The sequence below is a fragment of the Macrobrachium rosenbergii genome, chromosome 3 (assembly GCF_040412425.1).
Source record: "Macrobrachium rosenbergii isolate ZJJX-2024 chromosome 3, ASM4041242v1, whole genome shotgun sequence".
Taxonomy (NCBI): Eukaryota; Metazoa; Arthropoda; class Malacostraca; order Decapoda; family Palaemonidae; genus Macrobrachium; species Macrobrachium rosenbergii.
The window spans coordinates 60,080,021-60,107,466 of NC_089743.1; the positions used below are offsets into that span (position 1 = coordinate 60,080,021).

General features: G+C 39.7%; 1 protein-coding gene across 1 annotated transcript in view; it reads right to left on the bottom strand.

Moving 5' to 3' along the window:
- Positions 1-64: 64 nt before the first annotated feature.
- Positions 65-27,446, bottom strand: part of LOC136851445 (uncharacterized) — a 39,232-nt gene continuing 11,850 nt past the window's right edge. Inside the window, exons 2-4 of the mRNA XM_067125537.1 lie at positions 6,781-6,872; positions 1,173-1,296; positions 65-289 (exon numbers count right to left, since the gene is read on the bottom strand). Coding sequence (XP_066981638.1) covers positions 80-289; positions 1,173-1,296; positions 6,781-6,872 — 426 coding nt within the window. The 3' untranslated portion in view covers positions 65-79. The remainder of the gene's footprint in view (positions 290-1,172; positions 1,297-6,780; positions 6,873-27,446) is intronic.

A 27,446-nucleotide genomic window follows, 5' to 3' on the forward strand; every position in this document is an offset into this window, starting at 1 on the left:
AAGCAGAAAGTATCAATTTCCTTTTGTTCACTATTCATTTTCTTGAGGTTAAATTGTCCCTGTCAGTGGAATGATTACTTTATACACGCTTAGGAATACTGACAAACTTTACATACCTTCTTTTTTTCCTTTTTTCTCTTCTCTCGCCTTCTAATTTCGCTCTCTTCTTGGCTGGCAAAAGGGGATCATCCAGAGCCTTTCTGTGTTTCATTTTTACGACATTGCCACTTTCATCTCGGTCCACTTCTACTCTGAACTTTTCCTCAAATTTGGATTCATTTACAATATCCTGGAGAAATAAGCATAAATCATAATCACAAATCAATATTAACATCTAATTTTACCATATACTACACTGCACTTCTAAAACTCCTGACCGCAAACATTTACAACGCTTCCAAGTTTCAGTCTCAAACTGTCATATTTCTAGTCAATACTATACAGAGTTGTGCACCTTGTATCCTTTACAGCTGTAACACAGAATGCAACTTACCTGTTGTAGCAGTTCTAAACTCTGCATGGTAACTAGGTGGGCCTGAATGAACACAACTGGCAAGATTTACTTATTTAAACTCGTAATTCTAAAAACTCTCCAAGTATGTCTTTCTTTGCCTGCCATCTGGCAAGATAATTACATATATTGAGATTTGTAAACTTCACACTACAGTACTAGGAAATACATAACTTGACTAAAACAAACTTCAGTATTGATGACTGGCAAATTTTTTTAATATTTTATTGGGCATGAGAAGCAAGCACAGAGGAACAGGAGGTGCAAAAATGTCAGAGCCTGAAGTCTTTTATTCATCCCTTGTCACTGACTTTAGCAAATCAATCACTCATAAAAACTCCAATGCCTAAATTCTAGTAATTAAAAATATACTCTAAAAAATTATTTCAAAACGTTTCCTAAGTAAAGCTAACATATTTGAGGCCATGGTCGTTTCAGACAGTCACCATCTCCTTATCTTTAACCATACAGTACTAGTAACCATCTGTTACTTTTTTCAAATGAACACCATATTCTTCGGAAGCTTGAATTTTAAGTCAGTGGCCCCTGTGGTTGGCTCGTTCCATATGGATAGGGTTTGTCTTCTGAATAATATATACGGTAATAATAACTAGCAAACATGAAACCAATACACTGTGCTGCAATGATAAGCAATACATACTTGAGCCGCCCTGTTCACTCGCTTCAAAAATTCATTCTCTGTTTCGTCGGAATACTGCACAAGCCTTGGGATCTTCTTTAAAGGTCTATTCATACCATACTCTTCCTCCTCTGTGTCGGCCAACCTGAAATGTAACGAAATAGCTCAACATTGAGGAATTAACAAAAAAAATAAAGGCACAACCTCCCTAACAATAGGCCTACATTTTAGTCAATATATACGTAAAACCTCAAAAATAATGACCAATCAGTGGACACCCTGCCCAGACCCTTGAAAAAGCCAAATCTCTTCAAAGTTTCATGACACACCAGTCTATGATACATTCATAACACAAAAGATTTTTGCTTGGTTGTCTTCCAATCACGCTTTTAATAATAATAAATTTAAAGTAAGTACAATGCAGTAGATTTCCTGCAGATCTTTATAAACTTCATTCTTTCACCTTATTTGATTAGAAGCTATATTCTACTGTTATTTTAATAAAAATCCTCTCTAGTTATTTTTACTCATTACCCGACTGTTTTCACCTTGTTATTATATTACAGCCTTAATGAGACCTTCCAGATATTAGTTTTTTCAAGAGGGGGTATGATTTTGAAATTTATACTAAGGGAGAATACAACAATGAATTTCTACCACCTATAAAGGGCCTCCAATGAATTAATGAAGCATGTAATTATTATTCTTATTTTCTTTTTTTTTTTTTTTGGTCTATCACAGTCATCCTATTTGACTAGGTGGTTTTTACAGTGCGGGGTTTCGGGTTGCATCCTGCCTCCTTAGGAGTCCATCACTTTTCTCACCATGTCTGCTGTTTCTGTGCTTGCTTTTCTGCATGAGTCCTGCGTTTCATGGCATCTAGTTTCCCAGATTCCTTTTCAGGGATCTTGGGATGTCTAGTGTTCCTATGATTATGATACAATTTCCACGGGCATACAGTATTCCATATCCTTCTTATTTTGACTTTCAGGTCTTGATACTAATCAATTTCCTTTCTTTCTTTCTCATCTACTCTGGTGTCCCATGGTATTGCCACATCAATGAATGCTACCTTCTTGATTTTGTCAATCAACATCACGTCTGGTCTATTGGCACGTATCACCCTATCTGTTCTGATACCATAGTCCCAGAGGATCTCTGCCTGATCATTTTCTACCACTCCCTCAGGTTGGTGTTCGTACCACTTATTACTACAAGCTAACTGGTGTTTCTTGCACTGGCTCCAGTGGAGGGCTTTTGCTACTGAATCATGCCTCTTTTTGTACCAGTTCTGCGCAAGCACTGGACATTCGCTTGCTATGTGTTTATGGTCTCGTCCTTCACATTGCACTTCCTGCATATGGGTCGGGTGTTATTTCCATCTATTGTTCTTGGACATATCTGGTTCTTGGGGCCTGAGCTTGTGCCACTGTTAGCATTCCTTCTGTTTCCTTCCTGAGTTCTCCCCTCTGTAGCCACTGCCATTTCATCGCCAGCCAGTTCTTTTGTCTGTTTCATATACTGTCCGTGCATTGGTTTTTTGTGCCATTCCTCTGTTCTGTTTTTCATTCTCCTGTCTCTGTATATTTCTGGGTCTTCATCTACTTTCATCAGTCCTTCTTCCCATGCACTCCTAAGCCACTCATCTTCACTGGTTTTCAGATACTGCCCCAGTGCTCTACTCTCGATCCTGACGCAGTCCTCTATGTAGTAGCTCTCCCTCCACTTCCTTCATGTCTATGTATAGTCTGTCTGTATTTGCTCTTGGGTATAGTGCTTTGTGTATTGTCATGTGTTTTCTAGTTTTCTGGTCTATGCTGCGGAGTTCAGCCTTCGTCCACTCCACTACTGTGCTGTATCTGATTACTGGTACTGCCCATGTGTTTATGGCTTTCGTCATGTTTCCCATTGAGTTCTGACTTGAGTATCACCTCAAGTCTCTGCATATATTCTTTCCTGGTCGTGTCCTTTTATCTCTTGGTGTTCTATATCCTCTCCTTCCATTATTCCCAGGTATTTGTATCCTGTCTCATCTATGTGTTTGATGCTTTTCCGATCTGGTAGTTTTATCCCTTCAGTCCTTGTTACTTTGCTTTTGTATGTTAACCAAGAGCGCATTTTCTATTCAAACTTCATCCTGATGTCCCCAGATACAATCCTTACAGTCTGGACTAGAATTATCCTATTTCCTTGATGCTCTTACCATGCAGCATGATGTCGTCCATGAACATCAGATGGTTAATTCTATTGCCTCCTTTCTTGCTGGTACCCATCCATCTTCTACAGTGCTTTTGTCATGGGAATCATGGCTACTACGAAGAGTAGTGGGGACAGTGAGTTGCCTTGAAAGATCCCTCTCCTGATGTTAACCTCTGCTATTCTTGTCCCAGAGCTTGTAAGTACTGTATTCCAGTTGTGCATCGTATTGTTAAGGGAGCTGATGGTGTTTTCCTCTGCCCCATATATTTTCAGGCATTCTATTAGCCATGTGTGCAGTATCATGTTGAAGGCTTTCTTGTAGTCAATCCATGCCATGCTCAGGTTGGTTCTCCTTCTCTTACTATTCTTCATTACCATTTTGTCTATTAGGAGCTGGTCTTTTGTACCCCTACACTTACTTCTGCATCCTTTCTGTTGGTGGGGGACAATGTTTGTGTCCTCTACGTAGTTGTCAAGCCTTTCACTGATGATACCTGTTAGTAACTTCCACATTATTGGTAGGCAGGTGATAGGCCTGTAGTTACTTGCTATATTTCCCTTGTTCTTGTCTTTCTGTACTAATGATATTTCTCCCTGGCCAATTCATCCATTTGGAACATGGTGATTTGTGATAATGCTGGAGTTGTTCTGCTATTGTGGGTGTGGACCTTAGGTTTGAGCAAGTGTCCATGGACTTCATCGGGACCTGGGGCTTTCCATTTTGGGCATTGTCTTTGGTTGGTGTCTGACTGTGTCTGTCGTGATCTCGGTGAATCTTTGTTTTATTCCCCCCATTTCTTCTGCCTTGATTTCCTGGAGCCACGTTGCATGTTTGTTGTGCGATACCAGATTTACTCCATATATGTTTTCCAGTCCCCTTACTTGGTTAGGCTTCAGAATTCCTGGTGGTTGTCTTCCTCAGTTGGCTATACAGTCTTTTCTGGTTGGTTCTGAAGAGTTCGTTCTGTTGGTATCCTTTATTCCTGTTCATGTACCGTTGGATCTTATGTGCTTTGGCTTTAAGCCTCTGTTTTATATCTTCTATTGTGTTGTTTAGTCCCTTCTCCTATACTTTGTATTTCTCATCCAGTTCCTCTCTTGTTTTCTTGCTTCAGCCTCTTTTTCTGCCGTATAATTATTATTGATTCAACGACCCTATTCATATTCATATTATTATTATTATTCATTAGATGAACCCTACTCATATGGAACAAGCCCACAGGGGACCCTGGCTTGAAATTAAAGCTTCCAAAGAATACGGTGTTCATTAGGAATAAGTAAGAGGAAGTAAAGGGAAATACAGAAAGAGGAGATCAGACTTATTAAAAAGAAAAAAATAAATTAATAAATTAACAAATAGATAAAAATGTATTAAAATGCAAGGAGAATAGTATAAGGGTAGTAATGCATTGCACCTTTGCTCAAACTTCTCTAGTCCCAATTGCATGACATCCTCTGGGAGGCTGTTCCACAGTCCAACAGTGTGAGGAATAAAGGACCTCTGGAACCGAGAAGTTTGACAGCGAGGCACTTTTACTGCACATTGGTGCTGCTGCTCAGCGAATCTGGTTGCTCTGGGCAGATAGGATCAGATCCAATTATGAACGTGAAAGATCTCTGCTGAAATACAACTTACGAAAGAGTGACAAACACGAGACCATCCGTCGATGGTCCAAGTCATAACTGCTACTTTTAGAAATCAGAAATCTACCACCACGAACCATTCTATCTTAAAGAGATAAATCTCTGGCAGAAGCAGACATCAAACGAAATCCTCTCCCTCCTCAAATTGCCTAAGAGCAATTGCACTGATTTTATCAGTTGTAAATATATGAGGCCTTACAAACAATACCTAACTTTCGTCCTGCATTTGCTGAAACTTCATTTGATGTTTCTCAAAAGTTGGAGGCAAGTCAAAGGTTACACCTAGAATAGTTAAAGCTTCAGACTCATTCAGCAAAGTTTCATCCACCTGTAGGGGAAGACGGGGTGGGAAATCTGTACAAGATCTGCTAATCAATACTGTAGTGTTTTCGTTTCACTGGAGTTCAGCCTCATACCCCACCATCTATACCATTCCCCAATTCGGTCCATGTCTCAATCAAGGCTGAGGGCAGTTTCATTTCTCATATGTGGGAGACTACTACACTCCATAAGTGTTGCATCATCCAGCATACTAAAGACAATCTTGTTTTCCAGACTAACCTTTGTCCTTGTATACACTAAAAATAACAGTGGGCCACAAGAACACTTGCCTGTGGAACTTCTGGACACAATATATCTTGGTTCACCCCTAAAGATCCGTCATAACAACTGACCGCTGCATACCTGTAAGGAAATCTTGAAGTAACCCTAAAACATATCGATACGGAACAAGCCCACCACAGGGGCCACTGACTTGAAATTCAAGCCTCCAAAGAATATGGTGTTCATTTGAAAGAAGTAATAGAAGGTAATCAGGAAATACAGAAGAAGAGATCAGTTCTTAAAAGAGAAATAAATTAACAATTAATGAATAAATAGATAAAATAGAAAAATTATAAATAATTGTTTGGGTAAGTATCTGCTTACGTGTATTAGATCTGTTTTTAAATTTGAAATGTCAAACTTTATTTCCATACTAACACGCTCTTAATAGATTAAATTACTATGATAAAAGTTTATTACATCAATAAATCAAGTTCAAGATTTTAAAATTATCAGTACCAAATTCATCCATCAACTGTCATCACAAAATCTTGCCATACTGGTACCTCTATTCACAACCCATAATTCATCCATATAGACCAACATGATATTCTCACTTTATATCTAATTACAATTACATTTAAAATTACATCACGAATCATCCATTTCAACTAAAATTACCCTCTCCAACCACGTTACACTTAGATGTCTCCAACCAATCTTCCACCACTGAATCAAACAACTTACTCTTTCAATAACTGTGGGCTCTGAAATAATTTAAGAGACTCCTCTCTGAATTTTCTTTCTAAGATGCTGAATATTTATGCATCTTCTTCTTCTTCTAACATCGTACATACCCAAACTTGTACCTTTCAGATCATACCAGTATGTCAATAAGGTGTCCCATCACTTGGCATGATTCTTCCTCTGTAATTGCTGTTTTACTTATCAATAATTACGATGTTGGCACTAGAAAGTTTCACAGGCTGGTGAGTGCTCAAACATGAGAAAAATAAAAAGATTTGTGAGAATAAGGTAAAGGTTTGTGAGAAAAATTAAAATATTTGAGAAAAATTTTAAGATTTGTGAGAGGAATAAAAAATTTGCAAGAAAAATAAATAGATTTGTTAGAAAAATTAAGATTTGTGAGAATGATAAAAGGATTTGTGAGAAAAATAAAAAGATCTGTTTGCCACATTCATAATCATGATAACTGAAAATAAAATAGTACGTTGTACATTACCTGGCAGTGTCTATCAAAGGTGGTGCTACATCTGACTTTTTACGCTTCTTCGATTTCTTCTCCCTAACTCTGTGGCCCAATCTGTGACTCTTCTATAGTTGTTTTGAAGCTTCCCTTTCTGAAAATCGGTAATCATTGCAACTTTCTTGAATTTCCTGGGTCTGATCATTTACAGGTTTGCAATTGACTTTGTTGCTTTATCTGCAAAAAACCAATAGTTGCAAGATAAAAACAATTTAACAAACACTGTACAGTAAACCCCCCGTATTCGCGGTCTCATGATTCGTGGACTCACTTATTCGCGGATTTCTCTATGGAACATATATACACATTTCCAGCCCCAGGAGGCTGTTAATCAGCCTCAGTGGTCTGGTTAAATTAAGATATACTTATTCACTGAAAATTTGCCCACTCACAGTATTTTTCACTGAGAAATATTCACTAATTACTGTATTTTCATCTCATTATCATGACTAAATGCACTTTTTATGATAAAACTATTAAAATACTCAGGTAGTGCTCGAGTTACGATAATTCGCCTTACGATAATTCAATTTTGCAGTGGGGTAAACAATTATACCGATATGACAATATTTATAAAATATTTTAAAGTTTCGAGCAAGCGTAGGCAGCAGCGTACAATCAGGCAGCGAGAGAGAACAAATTACAATAGACCAACTTCTTTTCCTCCATCTCTTTATCCCATCTTCTAGTTAAAAAAGTAAAAGAGAATGATAAAAGTATTGTTAGCAACATTATACTCTTGCGTACATACGTACAGTCATAAACAACCGAATGAGAAACAGTTGTTTTGCTTATCACCGAATCGGATAACACCTTTTGTTTGTATTTCAACCATCGTACAGTGACAAACAATTACCGTGGATATGGTACAAATGACGTTAAGTGGAACAGGACTGACATATTTTTACATTATACCCTTATTCGGTATGGATAAAAGATCAGCAAGGAAATATACTGCTAAATTTAAGCTAAAAGTTGTAGCTGAAACTGAGAAAACAATGTTCAAGCTGCTAATGACTATAAATTATCGTGCATCGGCAACATGGATGAAACAACAATAATTAAAATTGGAGAGAAAGTATTTTAATCAAAACTACTAGGCATGAAAGAATATAATACTGCTGTTTTTACGCTGATAAATGATAAATACGTAAAGCTTGTACTATGATGAAATCAAGTGGAAATGTGACGGAATCTTGTTTTTACACAAACAAAGCATTTAAGACGGCCAGCGTCATCTATTACCGGAATACAGTATATAGTAATAATTTATGTAAAATACATAAAAGCATTTACTAACTTGTGAGCTACTGCAGGTCCTTTATTGTCTGAGCCAAGCTGCAACATCTGATACATTGGGAATGGTTGCTGATACTGCTACAAATCTGGAAAAAAAAAAGATACAATGACATCACTCATAACTATAAAACCATTCCAAACAATTCGATAGTTCAATAATAAGTCCTTACCTGCTCTGATAATATTTTCATTTCAGTCTGAAGAAAGATTATGGAGATGGACGGCAATACTTGAAAGACAATGTAATAAAAAATACTTAAAAAAAGATACCAGTATAAAAGGCAGGAAATCAGCAAATGACACCCATGAGAGAACATTTTAAAGACTTTTAATGCCTATTACAGTACATGTACTGTACAATTAGCATTGTCAAACCCCTGAAAGAAGTTGATATTCTTTTCTGGAGGAGCAGAAGGTTACAACTGTCTACAGTTAAAGATAATGCTTGACAAATAACGTTCCATTGCCACACTGACTGCTAATGTTGCCATAAATGTCCATAGGTCTGGTTGTTCGAATAGTTTTCATTCTAGAGACAACTGCTTCTAGGGTGGGACCTCTATCCTCACAATTTAATACATGTACCTAAAACAGAAAATTGAAACTAAAACTTGGAAAGTATTAAGATTTTGTTTACAAGAACTTATAATTTCAGCTTTGTATCCCAGCTCACAAAACATTTAGTCACTGAAAAACTATGATCAGATGTCAACTTTAGGCTACATATCTAATTCCTTCTTTTAGGATGACAGTTTTCCCAGCTTTCATTTTTCAGTGAATCAAACAGGCTTTACATTTTTGTTTCAAATTCATCCAAACTATGATGACCGGTGCAGGTAACAATCAATCTAAATCACCTAATGGTAAGATTTTAGCCAGCAAACTTGAAATACAAGCAAAATATACAGTCCTGCATATTCAATTCTTAATCATAACCAAGCAAATTTGAAAAGGTGGTTAGTACCCATTCCCGCTGCTGGGAGGCGGGTATCAGGAACCATTCCATTTTCCATTCAGATTTTCATAGTGCCGTTGTCTCCTGAGGGGAGGAGGGTGGGCATCATGAATATATATCTGCCAGGTAAGTATGAACAAACCTTATTTTATCATTAAAATATCATTTTGTTCATGAAACTTACCTGTCAGATATATATATAGCTGAATCGCACCATTGGAGTGTGGCAGAGACAGCATAGGATTGAGAAACAAAACAATGTAGATGATTACACATCTTGGTTCCTTACCTTTTAGCATAGCTGACTTCGTGATTACTGTCACCCAAGTCTGCGTCTGCTTTACTGGAGTTTCCAACGAGGTAGAGACCTATATGGTTGGAGAGTTCCAGATGATCTGCCAACGGGACGTGACCACTATGTGACCAGATCATAGCCCTCAAGAAGGAAGCAAAGAGACAAAAATAACCACCTGGCCTACCAAACATCGTGACTAGTTAAAAACTAAGGAAAGGAAGACTGCCCCCACAGTCTACCCCACAACCATAAAAACACAAAATCTTTTTTTTAAAAACTATTCCTAACCATACATTACAGGATAGGATGGGTACTGCCTCCTTCCCCAAGATCGTACCAGCCAAACGTAAGGTCCCAATGAACAGCAAGACTCATACACTGTTCTTACGTCCTTTAGGTAATGAGGCGAACACAGAATGACTTCTCCAATAGGTGGCATTCATAAAATCGTTCAGAGCCATGTTCTTTTGAAAGGCTACTGACGTTGCAACAGCCCGAACCTCATGCGCTTTAACTTTCAAAAGTTTGAAGTCACTCTCCTGACAACTTTGGCGCGCTTCTTGAATGGTGGACCTCAAGAAGAAAGCCAGCGCATTCTTTGACATGGGGACGTCAGGTCTTCTCACGAGCACCATAACCTATCCGCAAGACCTCTTGACTCTTTCGTCTTGTCCAAGTAGAACTTTAGAGCCCGAACAGGGCATAGCAATCTTTCTGGTTCCTGACCCAGAATACCCGGCCAAACCTTTATTTCAAAGGACTTGGGCCAGGGTGAGACGGGTTCTCATTCTTGGCAAGAAACGACGGTTGAAGAGAGCACACCGCATCGTATCCTTTAAAACCAATTAACTTGGATATTGCATGAATCTCACTGATTCTCTTTGCAGTAGCGAGAGCAACTAAAAATAACGTCTTCTTTGTTACGTCCCTCAAAGAAGCAGCATGAAGGGTTCAAAGGGGCTTTGCATCAGGAACTTAAGAACTACGTCCAAATTCCAAGATGGAACCAAATACTGATGCACCTTAGTCGTCTCGAACGACCTAATGAGGTCATGCAGGTCCGTATTGTTGGCGATATCTATTCCTCTGTGCGAAAGACCGCCGACAACATACTCTTATATCCCTTAATAGTGGAGACTGCCAGCTTCGAACTTCCCTAAGAAAAGAAGGAAGTCTGCAATCTGGCTCACAGTGGTCGAGGAAGAGGAAATCCTCTGCGTTTACACCACTGTCGAAATACGCCCACTTCGACTGGTAAACCGCGATCGAAGATGTTCTCCTGGCTCGCGATCGCTCTTGCCACCTGCTTCGAAAAACCTCTCGCTCTCGCCAGCATTTCGATAGTCTGAACGCAGTCAGACCGAGAGCGGAGAGGTTTTGATGGTATCGTTCGAAGTGGGGCTGTCTGAGTAGATCTGGACGAAGAGGCAACACCCTCGGAAAGTCTACCAGTAGCGACATTACCTCCGGGAACCACTCCTTGTAAGGCCAAAAGGGAGCGATCAGGGTCATCCTTGTGTCTTGCGACGACGCTAACTTCCTGACCACTTCTCCCAGGATCTTGAAGGGAGGGAAAGCGTAAAAGGTCCAGACGAGACCAGTCCCAAAGAAGGGGCGTCTATTGATACTGCTCCTGGATCCAGGACAGGAGAGCAGTAGAGCGGAAGCCTGTTGTTCTTCGATGTTGCAAACAGGTCTACTAAGGGTCGACCCCATAAACCCCACAGTTTTGACACACCTCCTGGTTCAGAGTCCACTCTGTCGGAGCAGTTGATGACGACGACTTAGCAGGTCCGCTCTCACGTTCTGAACGCCTGCTACAAACCTCGTCAGGATCGTAACGTTCCTGGAACTCGCCCACAACAGGATCTCTTTCGCAAGGACGAACAGGGAACGAGAATGAGTGCCTCCCTGCTTTTCAGGTAAGCTAGAGCTGTGGTATTGTCCGCGTTTACCTGGACTGTGCGACCGGACACTTGATCTTGAAGAATCGAAGGGCTAGAAGAATCGCCCCTAATTCTTTTCATATTGATATGCCAGGTCACCTGTTTCCCCTCCAGGTGCCTGACACTTCTCTCTTCCCAAGTGTTGCTCCTCACCCCGACATTGACGCGCCGGAGAACAACACTAGGTCGGGGTTCGGAAGGCTGAGGGACACGCCTTCTGAAAGCTTCGAGGGATCCAACCACCACCTGAGATGCTCCTTCACCTCGAGGGAAAGTTTGAGAGACAACTCGAGATTTTCCTTGTCTTCCCAGTTGTCTTGCAGGAAGAACTGAAGAGGCCTGAGATGTAGTCTCCTAGGAAACAAACTTTTCCAGTGAGGAAATGGTCCCAGCAGACTCATCCACTCCTCACCGAACATGTTTCTTTCCCTAGGAAGGCTAGGACTTTTCCGTAGCACAGCTGCTGACGTTCCGGGACGGAAAAGCCCGGAAAAGCCAGCCACTGAGTCCATCTGAATCCCCAGATACACGATGGACTGTGTTAGTCAGGTGTGACTTTCGAAGTTGACCAGCAGGCCGAGTTCTTTCGTCAGGTTCAAAGTTGCTTGTAGATCCTCCAGACACCTCTCCTCGATGACGCGAATCAGCCAGTCGTCCAAGTAGAGCGACACACACGACGCCTGTCAGATGCAGCCACCTTGCTACATTCCTCATGATGACGGTGAAAATCATGGGAGCTGTGGACAGGCCAAAGCAAAGAGCTCTGAATTGATACACCTTTCCCTTCAAGACGAACCTCAGGAACTTCCTTGACTGAGGATGTATCGGCACGTGGAAGAACGCCGTCCTGAAGGTCGAGGATACCATCCAATCCCCTGGTCTTAAGGCTCCTAGAACAGACTGAGCCGTCTCCATCTTGAAAGTTTCTTTCACGATTGAAGCAGTTCAGGCTGCTGACATCCAGCACAGGTCTCCAACTTCCCGACTGTTTCGGGACCAGGAACAGCCTGTTGTAGAAGCCCGGGAATCAGGTCTAAGACCTGTTCTACTGCTCTCTTGACGAGCATTTGCCGCAGCAGGTAACTAACAGGATCTCTTGTTTCTCTGGACCGTACGACGGAGAGAGAGGTCCAAGGGCGAAAGGTTTAAGGAGGGGAGAAAGGAAAGGGATCTTGTATCCTTTCTCTAAAACCGAAGGACCAACTGTCTGCCCCTCTCACTTTCCAGGCCTCGGCAAACGCAAGAAGCCTGGCACCCACCGGTATCTGGAGGAGAATCACATCACTTCTTGCCCCTACCTCTAGCAAGGGCTTTTCCTCTCAGAGGTTCTTTCCTCGGGAGAAGAAGAAGATGGCTTTGAAAGGGCTTCTTCATCTTGGGTGACTGCTGACGGGTTGACGTCATCGAGGTCACGGGAACCGCAGGGCGCTTGATGACTGAGCCAACAGGTCCTGTGTGGTCTTCTCTTGTAAGCTTGCAGCGATGTCCTTTACCATCGAAGCCGGGAAAAGATGACTAGAAAGGGGGAGCAAACAACAGTTCTCCTTTCTGTGCCAAGGAGACGGACTTCGTGGCGAAACCGCAGAAGAGTGACCTCTTCTTGAGCACTCCAGTCGCAAAGTGCGAGGCCAATTCGTCAGAACCATCTCGGACCGCCTTGTCCATGCAAGACAAGATGCTCGAAAGGTCCGACAAGGAGATCGAGTCCTGACTCCGCGACTTAAGGTCCAAAGCTCCAAGGCACCAGTCAAGGAAGTTGAAAACTTCTAGCGTCTTGAAAGAGGCCCTTCAAAAGATGGTCCATCTCCGAAGAGTCCAGGGAACCTTGGCCGTCGACAGATGAGACCTCCTACTCGAATCAACGAGAGAGGCGAAGTCTCCTTAGATGAGGAAGGAAGACGTAAGCCTAAGTCTTCTCCGGTCTCATACCACATCGCTGCTTTACCCGAGAGTCTTGAAGGGGGAAGGGCGAAAGAAGACTTTCCTTGAGCTTTTATGGAGTCCATCCACAAATGGACTTTCTTGAAGGCCCGCTTAGTGGAAAGCGATTTAGTCATCTTCAGAAATCCCGGGGGCTTTCCTAGACTTAGTCGAAGTCAGTTGAGAAGGAGGAGAGAGGTACTGCCGGCAGAAACTTGTCGGGAAACAATTCCTTCAAAGCTTGGCGAGAATCTGGTAGTCCGACGATGAGGACTGATCTTAATCTCTTCTTCAGACTCCGAGTCCTGAGTCTATCTCCAACATCGGGCGGGGAAGTGCAGAGAGAAGTTGGAGAGGAAACACGCCGCAGGGACCTCTGCTTGGAAGAGGAACTGGCGTGCAAAGCAGCAGAAGAACCAGGAACCCGAGAGCGACAGCAACGGCAGGTGGAGCGTCTTGAAGGGAGTCATGAACGTCCATCGGGCGCGTCACGTCTGGCAGCATGACGAGCTTCTTGAGCGTCAATCGAGCGTCACGTCTGGCAGCATGACGAACGTCAGGATCGTCTGCTAGAGCGTCACGTCTGGCAGCATGACGAACGTCAGGATCGTCCCTTAGAGCGTCACGTATGGGAGCCTGACGAGCGTCATCAACAAAAAGGTGAACGTGACGTCTAGAACGAGAAGGGAGAGGAGGACGTCCTGGGGTGACGTCAAGACGGTCCTCCTCAACACCCTCCGGGGACGAGAGTCTAGAGTTCCTTCGACGAGCAGGCGAAGCAGACGAAGGTGACGAACGAGGAGCAGGAGAAGGAGAACGCCTAGATCTCTTCACTGGAAGTCTAACATCCTTCCGACGAGTACGGGACCTGGACTCTCTCTCTGCAATGAATGAGGAGAGTTGCTGCTGCATGGAGGCAATAAGGGTCCTCGTTGGTGACGCCTCTCTCTCTGGAGAATTACGTAACCTGGAGGAAGAAGGACGAGGGGACGTCCTAATCCTCTTCTCTTGAGGAGGGAGAGCTCTGTCTCTGGAGCGACTTGGGCGCTCAAACACGTCTTCTTCGGATGACGTCCTGTACTTCTTTTGCGGGGGGAACGCATCCACAAACTCTGGCGAGGAGCACAGAGTAGGAGAGAGAGGACGTGAAGCGTCCTCCTCCCTAAAGCTTCTCTTAAGAGGGCGAGAGTCTACCTGACGGTTCCAACCCCTGCGTGGGGAGGACGTGTCAGAAGACGAGAAGCAGTCCTTCAGGACACGAACACGAGCTCGCGCCTGGGCAGCCTGGGAAACGTCTTCAGGACCTGCCGAAGGGGACGCCAGACCGGTGGGGTTCCCCGTCACCCTCCTTCGGCTTCGACATGCTCTCTCCTGAGTCCTGGGAGTCCAGCAGAGGTCCAGGCCTAGAGGCATGATGGGGCCGGTCTGACGCCCCCTCCACTACACTGGGGCACTAGTCACTTCACAACACTTTTCTTGGAGAGCTGACACCTTAGATTCTAATGCACAGAATCGATTCCATCATGGCGGAAAGCATATTAGTCTCCACTGGCACGATCTCAGGGCTGGAGACAAAACCACAGGGTTAGGTTCTAAAGGTACAGGGAGTTAGGGCCGACATCAACACTTCAAAGAGAAGCACTCCTGGAGGAAGACCTCCTCAGTCGATCACGCTCCAACTTCCTCACATATTTATCATACGCTCTCCATTCATTTTCAGTCAAAGAAGCACATTCATCACACCTATCATTCAACATGCATATATGCTTCCTACAGTTAGAACATACAGTGTGAGGGTCAACCGCAGCTTTCGGCAACCTCACCTTACACTCAGACATCACACACACACGGTAACTAGCAGAGCTAGACCCAGACATAATGATAGTCTAATTCAAATCAAATCAAAACCAAAGAAAAGTCAAAAAAGCGTATGCCGATCTACCGATCCAAAGTCAAAATACCAAAAGACAATCAGATACTTAAGCAAAAAGCAAATCCTATGACGGAGGTGCAGACAACAGGTGTTGACAACACCGGCGACAGAGAAAATCTGAACAGAAAATGGGAATGGTTCCTGATATCCGCCTCCCAGCGGCGGGAATGGGTACTAACCACCTGGACTCCCCACTGCGTGTGTCGTAAGTTTTGTGAATTCTGTCGGACTTCGGAGAATACAGCTATATATATATCTGACAGGTAAGTTTCATGAACAAACATGTATTTTCAGCATACCATCACCAGTCTCAAGAGGCATTTGAGCAATTCCATACTGCTTTTAAAACACATTACATGCTACTGCCATGACCCAACACCAAATAATGGGATGAAGGAATGCTGTTGGTATTCAATTTTCTGGGATTTTCCCTAATCCAACTAGTTTTGAACACCAAATGCAGGGCCCTACACCACCTGCAGGAAGTGAGACATTTTGATCTGGACTAAGGATGAAGAGCAGAACCAGTGTCTTGAAGATGTGCTCACCTTCAGACATTATCTGAGAGGCTGGAAAATATCCCTATCCATTAAATTAAAAATCTCAGGAAAAGACCTGAAGAACTGGTATAAAACCAAAACTGATCTGACTCCATCCCAGGTGAGAGACAATGCACTTGTCTTCTTGCCCATACCAAGGAACCTCTTTCAGCCAAGTATTAAGGTCCATACAAAATTATTATGAAGCTAACCAGTGAGCTGGATTACATAGTCAGATAACCTGACAGGAGAGGATACACAGGTGTCAACATGATAAATCTTTACATGACGAGGATGAATACTGGTGCCACTAACACTGATCAAGAGTGATGACAAATTGCTACTGCCAGAAGTGTGCCACTCAAGAACAGAGATGACAAAGAAGTAGGAGAAACAGATGGAGTAGGAGAGGTCGAATGGCAAAAAGCAGAGGTAACAAGAAATGTTGGTGGAGAAGGGCAGAAAGCAGAGAAGGATGATGAAGATGACCCTGTGGCAAGGATAAGAAGATACATCCAGCTTACAAGAGAAACATCTGGAAGCAAGATTACATAACTTTTAGATCCTACAAAATCTTTCATCCAAAATGAGCCATCTTACTGAAAAACAACAGAATGACATCTGTGCCCAGTCACCTAATTTGTCAAGCTATTTCCTGATGTTCCAATGCCAAACAAAAACTATCGTGCAATGTAAACATAGGAAAGGCACAGGTGAATCCAAAAATGCCTGCCAGGCAGCACCATGTTACAGCTGGGAAATCACTGCAAAGGGCATTTGATTAAGCACTAGTTTGTTAACGCCATGGAGATCACTTTGCTTGCTTCTTGTTGGGAAGCCAGACTCCAAGGAATTTGTTTCTGCACAGATTAGAAAATGTCAATAATCCAATAAAAAAGTTAGATTCCTTTCAGACAGCCAAAGATGGACAACTGCATCAACATCATTTAAAACTTATTATATCACTAAACTTAACTTGTTGAAAGGCTGTTTTATGTTCCTCTCATACATCAAGCCTGTAATTATCTAACCCATTTGACTCCCAGTTTGACTATCTGAGTGCATCATGTAATGCCCTATGACAGGAAGAGACTCCAGTACCAGGGCTGAATGGAGGTGTTGCTTATCTGGTAATATCATAATCTACAATAACACTTAGAGAAGCACATAGAGAGGTTATATGCATTGTTTCAAAGAAGGGCAGAAACTACTATGACCATCAAACGGGCAAAAAAAAAAAAAATGAACTATATAATGATCAGTCAAGTTATCTTGATACATTGTACATGGATTTAAGGCCAATCCAAGCAAAGGTTGACAATTAGAGCAATTCCTCAGCCAACAGTCATGTTAAATTTGTTCCCACATAGCCTGGCTATAACAAGATATTACTGAAAATTTTGTACAAATTACACTGCCAATGCATCATGTTATAATGGAGATCTTTTGAAGAAGAATCACAAATATGTGGTTCTTTTCTGTGCCAAGAGCATTCAAGACATTGCATTGAAAACATTGTTAGGCAAGTCACCAGACTTAAATTACACCTGATTTAATGAAAATTAAAAAAGCAAAAAAACTAACAGATGTAACCGAGATGGTAAATGCGTGTATTTTTTGCATAAGGGAGGAACATGATATTGAGTAACTTGCATATAGTGTTAAAAGAAGTTCAATACACAACAATGTAATTATCTATTACAGGAATTCTATTAACAGAACAGATGAGCATTTATCATCTATATTCACTGTAATACATCCATCCTTCACTAAATCTGATCAACACAGATCACAACCCCTTATTTTCCTTGGTTGGATGCATAATAATAACCTGCACTTCTCAATTGGCCCCTGTGGTTACCTCTCAAAAGACTGATCTCAGCATGCAGCACAAACCAGGTAAAAGCAACACATGACAGATTGTGTCTAGAATAGTCAATGAATGGTTGAATAAATACAAAATATTCTTTAATGACTCCTATTTTTATGATCCAACTAACTGGAAGGTAAGTAAAAATCAGAAAATTAAAACATTACCTTATAGCCAAAAATGCCCTGTTAAACCTTGCTTAAGAGTCAGCAGATATAATAGAGATTTTCCTTTCCCTCCAAGGTCTGGATATCTCTTGCAGATTGCAGGAGAAACAAATTCCCACTAACCTAATTCTTTGGTTTTTGATGGAAAGACCCTCATCACTAACCTAACGTTGTGTTATAAAATCTTTAACAAGAAAAAAGAAAGTTTTAGGTTAGGCATGCCTTACATTCCTTTCATTGTTGCCACATCAGCCTAAGATTTAAAGGAAGCTGAAGAGCTGAATTCAGGCTTAAAACATGATGACCTATTCTACCTGTCAAAACATCTTAAACTAAATCCTCTATCTAAAGTACTGTATGAAATTGACACATCTCAAGAGAACAAAAGTCTATTTTCCCAAAACCAAAATGGATGGACTGCTTACAACACCTGAAACCTAAAAAACAATAAAACAGAAATTCCTACAATCCCAGGGAATGTGCCCAAAGCATAACCCTAAAATGAAGAGGAGCATTGGTGATGTCCTGAAAGTCTGTCCTTAATATGTCCCAACCAATGAGAACTCTTATTTCTTCCATGGGCAAGAGTGAACACAAAAGTGACTTCTGAGTAGTTAAGGTTTTGGAAAAAGTATAAATCACTCACTGGGTCACTGGACTACAGACCAAAGAGACTACAGAGTATATGGCATAAAAAGAAAGAGGCTGCCTTCTAAATCGTATTTCTTACAAAATGGTGCACTAATATAGGCTCACAGTGAAGTTATGGTTACTGGTTGATTGTGGTGAAATAAAGCTATTTTTTAAACATGTCTTATCTTTGTCAGGGTAGTCTGACAATCATTCTTGCAGCAGAAAATTATTTCATAAATATTTTAAGCATAGATCCACACGTATTACAAAAATTTGTACTGCTTAGAAACATGATATTGTTCTCCAAGACAGAGCACCATCCAACATGGCTGTCAGGGTTTCAAAGGATTTTTTGTACTGTGGCCAAGCAAAGAAGAATTAAGTGACTAATTAATTATTACAATTTTTCTGGTGTCACAAGGCAAGGAAGAAGAATTCTTTTCAACAGGAAAATAATACTGCAGCTGTAAGAATCCAGTGCATATTTCCTGAGAAAACAGGCTACACTGGGCTGATCAACAGTTTACCATTATTCAAAAAATAAATTCAAAAGATGGTATGTCTACTAATATGAATTGAGCATAAATATTAGTATAAAGAAAAGAATGACTATCTGCATTCTGAATATAGTACTTACCATTTTACAAAACAGTTACTGTTGGTCAAAGCAAAGGTAACAGTCGGGAGGCTTTTTGTTGAAGAAAAGATTTTGTGTAAGAGAAGGAAACCAGGATGGAGGAAGGTGCTGGCAAGTTTGATTGATAAAACTGCTCTTCCATTACCCAGATGTGTTTTAACACAAGGAGGCAGCTGCACCATTTCTTCATTTAAACTTGTCAGTGACTGAAGATAAAAATTGCATAAAAAACAGCCTATAAATTTACTATAATAAATTTAAAGCCATGTACAGTGTCTAAATTTACAGTACTCCAAGTCATATTTTTTATTTTACTGAAGCTAACAAAATAAACTGTACACCAAAATGAAATGGTGGGACTGTTAATTGAACAATCACCTGTTTAATGAAATGCTGACAAAACTATACAAAAAGCCATATTTATTATAATTATGCTACTCTCAGCCCTTTTAGGCATGACAGAAAAGCTGATCTATGAGAAGACCAAGACAATACAGCAGATTATACATTTTCAAACACCAAATTCAACTTGATAAGACCTCTAAAGTGCAGTTTTTGTAGAATAAAAACAAACTCGTCATGCATCACATACCATAAAAGCAATCACCTAAAGCCAAATTTATTATTTCCATTCAACTAATGCCACATAATTATTTGACATGGTTAGTCAACAAATTAATTAAGAACTTTACTCATCATAAAATAAAACAAATAAAAAATAGGTCAATATGGCATTCTATATATATGAATGGTTGGCAATCTCTCAAAGTGTAAAGCATCTTTCCACTGAGTCTGCAATTGAATATAGAATGAGGCCAAAGGCCAAGTGCTGGGACCTATGAGGCTATTCAGTGCTGAGAGGGAAATTTGAGGAGGCAGAAAGGTTTGAAAGGTGTAACTGGAGGAAAACCTTGAAGTCGCACTGAAACATTTGTTAGGAGGGTGGGAAGTAAGATTTGAAAGATACATATTACATGGAGGTTAAAAACAAAAAATGAGATTCAAGGGGTTGCAGTATGGGCCCTGGAAGGAAGCTGCATTGCTTAACCACGAGTAATGCCAACAGTCCCCTGCATGAGGTGCACCTACAGGGTCCAAGAGTCTGTTAGTGACTTAAGAATTGGTGCTGAAGCATAATGCCAACACAAAACAATCGTGGTACATGATATAATGACTGCTTGGAAGGAAAACAACAACCATATTGAATAATGACAACCCTCAAGTAGTTCTGCCTAACCAACAAGTCCTACCTTCAAAAACTGTATTGCAGAAGGTTGCCTTCAATGATCTGCTTAACACACAGTGTCATAACGTAAGATACTTTAATAGCCAGCAAATAATGTTGCCTGCAATCAAATAAAATGCAGGACCCTAAACAATAGTTTGTATATGTCAATCGAATACATAAGCACACGTCATGAATCAATAACCTAACCTAACCAAACTGTTGAGGAAAGTTACAAATATACAGGTAATAATGAATTCCCTAAGCTAATTAGGTTAGGTAATCATTCTTTTTCCTTGGGTAATTAGGTTAGGAAAGGACATTTTTGCCAATATTTTCACAAATTTAACATAAATAAGGACATTTTTGCCAATATTTTCACAAATTTAACATAGTTAAGGACATTTTTGCCAATATTTTCACAAATTTAACATGGGTAAGGACATTTATGCCAATATTTTCACAAATTTAACATAGGTAAGGACATTTTTGCCAATATTTTCACAAATTTAACAAACCCCAGTGCACTGAAGGCATTACTTAAGGTTCTTAGCAGCGTTCCCTAGGCCCCTAGCTGTAACCCTTTTTGTTCCTTTTACTGTACCTCCATTCATACCCTCTTTCTTCCATCTAGCTTTCCTCAACCCTCTTCTAACTGTTGTTTCATAGTGCAACTGTGAGGTTTTCCTCTTGTTACACCTTTCAAACCGGTACAATTTTACAAGTTGCCAATATAAAATAATACCATTTTAACCCAGGGTGTGTACTGGTTACAGTTTTGCCCAATTAGTTATGGAGGGGTGGGGGGGGCTGGTATTGTCTTACCTTATAAGTTGTAATTTGATTTAGAGCTCTTTTCAAAAATGTAGGTTACAATTTCATATCGCGTGTTGGCAACTTATAAAACAGTACCTTCAAACCTTCTACTGTCAATTTCGGTTTCAGTGCTGAATGACCTCACAGGTCCCAGTGCTTGGCCTAAATTCTTGTATAATCAGTTCAATCCACAATTTTAACGAAGTAAAAAGTATACTGCATTGAAGGAAAACCCAAGCTATGACCAAGGCTGTTCACTGGGAATACAGCCGTATTGTGATATCACACTAATGATATTATAGTAAAGAGTTAGGTAAATGTATAGGAGATGGCTAAAAATGTCATTTTTAGAAAGAAGAATATAATAAAAAGGCCGCATGGGTAAGCTGCATATATATAAAGCAGGACAGGTGAAACCATTTGAGAAATTTCCCCCCCGAGATAATTTGAGATTTTTGCCGTCCGTTGCTGACGGCCCAGTGAGCTCCATTACTCATTTTCTCTCACTCTCGTCGTCATTATTCTCATTTGGATCACAGAACGGTAGCCTATATTATAAACAATATTATAATATTACCTACGACAGAATGAAGACGTCACTTTTACCACTGTTCACTATGAAGTATCCACTAACTCGGAAGAGACTTTACGTTTAGCGGCAATGTTTACATCGGATGTCCTGGCTGTCACTTCGGTGTGGCGAGAGTATCAGCCAATCAGAACGCAGCTTCGGGTACGTTCTCACTGGCTGAAGTACTGTAATTTTATTACAGTATTTACTGATGTATAGATATACATATACTGCATACGTATGTACAGCATATCCTTGTCACTTTATACCAAACACGTATACACAAACACTCGGACAATATTAATCTATATATAAATCGCTTTCATAGAGAGAGAGAGAGAGAGAGAGAGAGAGAGAGAGAGAGAGAGAGAGAGAGAGCACTGTTTTGTACACACACATATTACACAACTAATCTCAAGATTCAAAAATATACCTCACTTCAACCAGATACCTGAACTCTCATAACATTAATTGTTACGACTGAGTACTCTAAAGGTAACAGTGATCCCTTAAGACAAAACTTATTTATCAATCACTTGAAAAATCAAACTAAGTTCATCAGAATATGTGTGAGGTATCAAAAATTAAACTAGAAATCTTCTAGAGTAAAAGGGCATTACTCCATCAAAAAACTTTAACTGTTTCCCTGGTCTTAATTCACTTTAGCAAAACTAAAAGAACAAAACATGTTTATCACTTTGCCTTATGCACACACAATCAATCCTATTCAGTTGGTGATCAATAAATGAAACACTGTTTTTCTAAAAATGTTAAATACAAAAATTTATTTTCAGATTCAAAGTTTATAACTAAATTCACAATTAATTAAATTCACAATCTGAAAATTTTACAATTAGTTGAAAATACACAAATTTGATTAATTCTTGAATTAAATTATGAAACAAATCTAATTCACAAAAATTTTATCAAGAATTTAAATTAAACAGCAAATTTAAACTATTCAAGAATTACTCAAATTTAAAAATAAAATCTCAATAAATGAAATCAAGTATGCAATGTTAAATTAAGTATCAATGCTAAATTACCGGGAGAAATATTTACAATGCTATGGTGAATAAATGTTACATCACAAACATAAAAAATGAAAATATAAAGAAACTGTAAATAAAAAAAACAAAAATACACGTAAGATTTATCAATAATGATTTCATTTTTATTCAAAATTTCTAACTTATCATAATAACTTTGGTATCATACCATGGTATCAAAAAGTAAAATTTCGTTACCTTACACAATTGTGACAACCTCTGTAAATCACTTGCTGCAGCTGCGTTACAATACACACTTTTATTTACAAGGCGTACTGAACTAAACAACTTTGCTAAATTCAGATCTCAATGCAGTTAATGTTAAAAGTGACCACAAAAATTTATTAAAAGTAATCTCTTCTAATTAGGAATGAGAGAGAGAGAGAGAGAGAGAGAGAGAGAAAGAGAGAGAGAGAGAGAGAGAGATTATTTAAAAATTTATTACGCTCCATGAGTCAAACATAGTGGATAGACACTTCATTTTTATAGTAAAAATCAACAGGAAAATTACAGCATTGAATTATCATTATAGTGCTACAAATTTAACATATACACACACGTAAAACATTATCACAACAATCTTGGGAGACAGTTTAGCAGTTTCCAAAGTGTGGAAGTCGAGTCTTTAAAATTAACTGGTTCTCCGCCTTTCACCCTAAATATTCCGGTTTATCAAATTGTCCTGATCGTAAAGAGATTCCTGACAGTGTGACAATGAAGGCAAAATACTTTCAAGGTTATTGGCATTAGCAAGGTTACCAGTTTACCATGTAACTTGTAGTTAATATATCTAGTGTCTCAAAATTAACATTACAGTCTCGGAAAACTGCATATATTCAGCCAAGAGTTCATCAAAGCATCAATTTTTAATTGATTTATTTTCAGCTCCCATTCCACCCATAAAGGAGAAACAGCATAAGATCAAATTGGTGCAAAACATTCTCATCTTGTCTTCTCTGCAATTCAAGTCTTTACAAACATTTTGCATACAGACTACAGTCCAAGTTGACCAAACATTCAGTCCATGTTTTCTCTCCTCTTATCATGAAAATCATCAGGGATCTTTACTCACAACCACACTGGGTTGTTTTGTTCCATTTTAACCTCCTGGTTATTGTCACAATTGGGGTTATATAATTATAAACTGGTCGGGAATTAGTCCCTAAATAGATAGAAGAAATAGATAGAATAGAAAGATTTCAGGCAAGATAGTTTGATAGACAGATAGATAGATAGACTAGATAGATAAATGAATAAAATAAATAAATAAATAAATAATTACAATAAATAAATAAAATGCCCAAAATTTCAAAGGGAGTTACATGTCGTTTTTTCTTTCTACAAGTCAAAGGGAACTCTTCAGCAATTTCTGTAGTCTTGTCATTACATCCACTCTCTCTTATTCACATACAAAGGATGTCTTTTATCATTTTCTCTTGTGTTTCATCTGTATCACATTAAAATGGTGGACACATCAGCATTTCTTCAAAGTTAAACAAAGGAAGTCTTAAATTTCTTTTTTAAAATCTAATTAAAGCTGGTTTTTTTAAGCAACCAAGGATGATGCTTTTGTAAAAGGAACTTAAGATAAAAAAGTCACTATATGAGAGAGAGAGCTCAGGATCCAACTTTTTTAAAATTAAATACTAGGAAGACAAAAGCACTCCGCATGAATGAAAGTTGAGCAAAAGGGGCACAAATTTGGTGTTGGCAGTGGATTGGCTTTTCTAATGAAACTATATTATTGACCATTTGTGCCTATTAAAACTGGATCTTATCTATTCATTTTTCCGTTGGGCTCTAAAAATTTGCCTATCAGATTCACTTATTAACAGAACTATGGAAACAGAAAGTCACAGCACTTCTGCAGCAAAATAATGAGCAGCAATAAATATCTGAGATTCAAGCTTAAGCAGAAAGATGTGATGAAAACAAAAATTTAAAGTGCTGCTCAATGAAAAAAAAAGGTTGTAATTGCTTATCCAGGGACCTACTCAGGGCACTTTTTGTATCAATGTCTTAAAACTAGTTGTTCAGTTGTTGAATATTTCTTTAGGATTTACCCATGCCATCCCGGAGTATTGCTCCTGGAGCAACCCACAAAAGATTATTTAATTTGATCTTCCCATTAGTTTAAGTAGAATTACAATTTTTCATAAACCAAACAGTAACTTGGGGACGATAAGCCTGGTGAGAGAGGAGAGACAATATAGGAATATTAAAATCAAAAAATTATTGGGGGCTTATGGAAATAGATTTTTATGTCTTAATAATAAAAAAATTTTCAAATTAACCTTTTAAAGTGTTTTATTGTGCCGATTGACTGTATTACTTTTTCACCAGGTAATTCTGCTTTTACCAGTTCCAGACCCCTGAATCAGACGCCTGACCTTCAACTGTTTGAACCTATTAAAGGTAACCTTATTTCGTTTATTTGCCAGGCAATGCACATACATTAAGTGATATATGTACGCCATGTCAGAGGGAACTCTGTTAAGATAACAAATGAACCCACTAATATAACCTGAAATTATTGAAATTAGGATTTTATGGTAGAGGGCTCTAACCTGCTAACTCTAGGCAGCCAAGTTTTTATCTCATAATTCAGACGTCTAAATGTTATAAGAAATACAATTAAGCATTTGATTTAACGCACTTATAAATCAACATGTCAAGTGTGTAGCGTCATGACAGGTGGACTTGTTGTTTCGAACAATACGTAAATAATAGGGTATTGGATTACTTAGGAGACAGTGATTGAGGCTGGGATCGCAAAGTTGGTACTGCAGTATTTTTCACGTTTAGAACTCTTTGCTTTTAATTTAAATTTCTCTTTACAAGAAGTGCTGCCAGTGCACGGCATTACTTTTGGCCTAAGGGTCTTGGCTGTCGTCTCTTCGGACAGTAGCTGTAACCTCATTCTGTTTACTGGACCCTCTGTTCATATTCTTTACTTCCATCTTACTTTCCACCCTCTAAGGCTAACAATCACGTCCTAGGCATAGTGGAACTACGAGGTTTTCCTCCTTTCAGGTTGAATGACCTTGGTAGGGTCCCAGCGGCTGGTCTTTAAGAAATTTTTATATTGTTTCTATTCTAGTCTTTCTATGGCTATATTTTAATGGGGTAGTTTACAGTTTAATTTTAACAGGCACGCAACACCTGCCTGACTACAATCACCGCCAAAATAAGTAGTTCTGCGAGGAACCAACTGACCCCACACTTTCTGGGGGTCCAGGAAGCAAATCCTCTGCCACCAGGTTAGAAGGTGTATGTTAGGTTAGGTGGGACCAATTTGGTTGTTTAGGACCTGGCAATTATAGGAAAGTTTGTCTTGTTTGTATTCATAGCCAGTTTCCTAGCCTCGGGAGCTAATCTCGACAGCCCCAGATAACTAAACCAAGAGGGTTGATTTGACATTCATCTGTCAGTAAATTAGTCCTTTAGAGATAGCCAGTGGAACCCATTCATATATTCTCTAGCAATTAGGGGACCACAGTAGGACAACCTTTCAGGGATGGGCTTTGGATGAGGGGGAAACAAAGTGAGGACGTTAATCTCTTTGATCGCTTTTCATCAGATTAACATATGGAATGTTTTCAAACTAGTGTTATGCCTTGGGGATAAGGTTCCTGGTGCCTTTAGATTAGGTGATGTTTGGTTAGATTGCACTTTTTTTATTTATATGCATTGACTAGATAAACTTAGGTAAAGGTTCACAGGTAAGAACCCAGCTTCCTAGGATATTACTTTGAACTGAAGGGGCAAAGCTATCTCCAGGCCAAACAAGGACCTAACCCTTTGAGGTTTGCTTCAGTCCTGGTCAGGGCTGTAAGGATGCATCCCCCAGGGTAGGGTAGGTGGGGAGTCTAGGGCTAGGTATGGACCCATTGTCTTAGGTTAGATTAGGTTAAGGGTCCCAGAACAAAGCAAAGCCTCTTGGCTAGTTAGGTTAAAACAATTCTTGATATTTTACTAGTTTTAAGTTTTCCACCTGCCAAAAATCTCTTTTTCCCATTGTGGTCCCCACATTGCAGGCTATAAGGGTGGGGTCCATTAAGTTTCTCTAAAAGTACTTACTTTTTAATGAAAGGAATGTCAGAAACATTCCAAGCTCACATTTAAACGTAAAAATGATATTTTGACGTGTCAAAGTTTGCCAAGAGTTTTATTTTTGTGACAGTTATAATGTGGGATAGTTTGGAGTGCAGGGTTGGAATCTTTCTGACCTCAAATGTTTAAACCAGGAGCAAGTTCATTTCTGATTTTTTTGCTTACATCTAATGAATTCAAGGTGTATCAGTGTTATTTTCTGCTCCTGCATATTTATTTATATATTCATTACCTTTTCCTATGACATGTCCCTTCCTACAGGCTGATTTCCCTTTGGAAGCATTGTGGGTTTATAGTCTGTTAACTGTATCCATAAGAGTTTTCAGCTGAAGATCTAAAGAAAGAAAGTCAAAATCTGATAATGGTTTAAAGTAAAGTTTTACCAGAGTAACCTATCTTCTGCGGCCACTTTGTCCCCATCTAGCGCAACATTATCGTTATTTGAATGCTTGGTGATCCTCTACCCCCGCCCTCTATCTTGTTTTGGGTATCGGGAACCGTCCCAAGAACATGTCATTAGTTTTTGCCGTGCCGAACCGGTAATACGGTTCTGCTGCTGGTAGTATTTCTCAACAATTCGAACTTCTAGTTCCTTTTTGGTGAAGTACTCGGTTTGTTGTTTTTTGCTGGCGCTAGTTATTGCTTGAGCGTTATTCTTAGTTAGACTATTATGT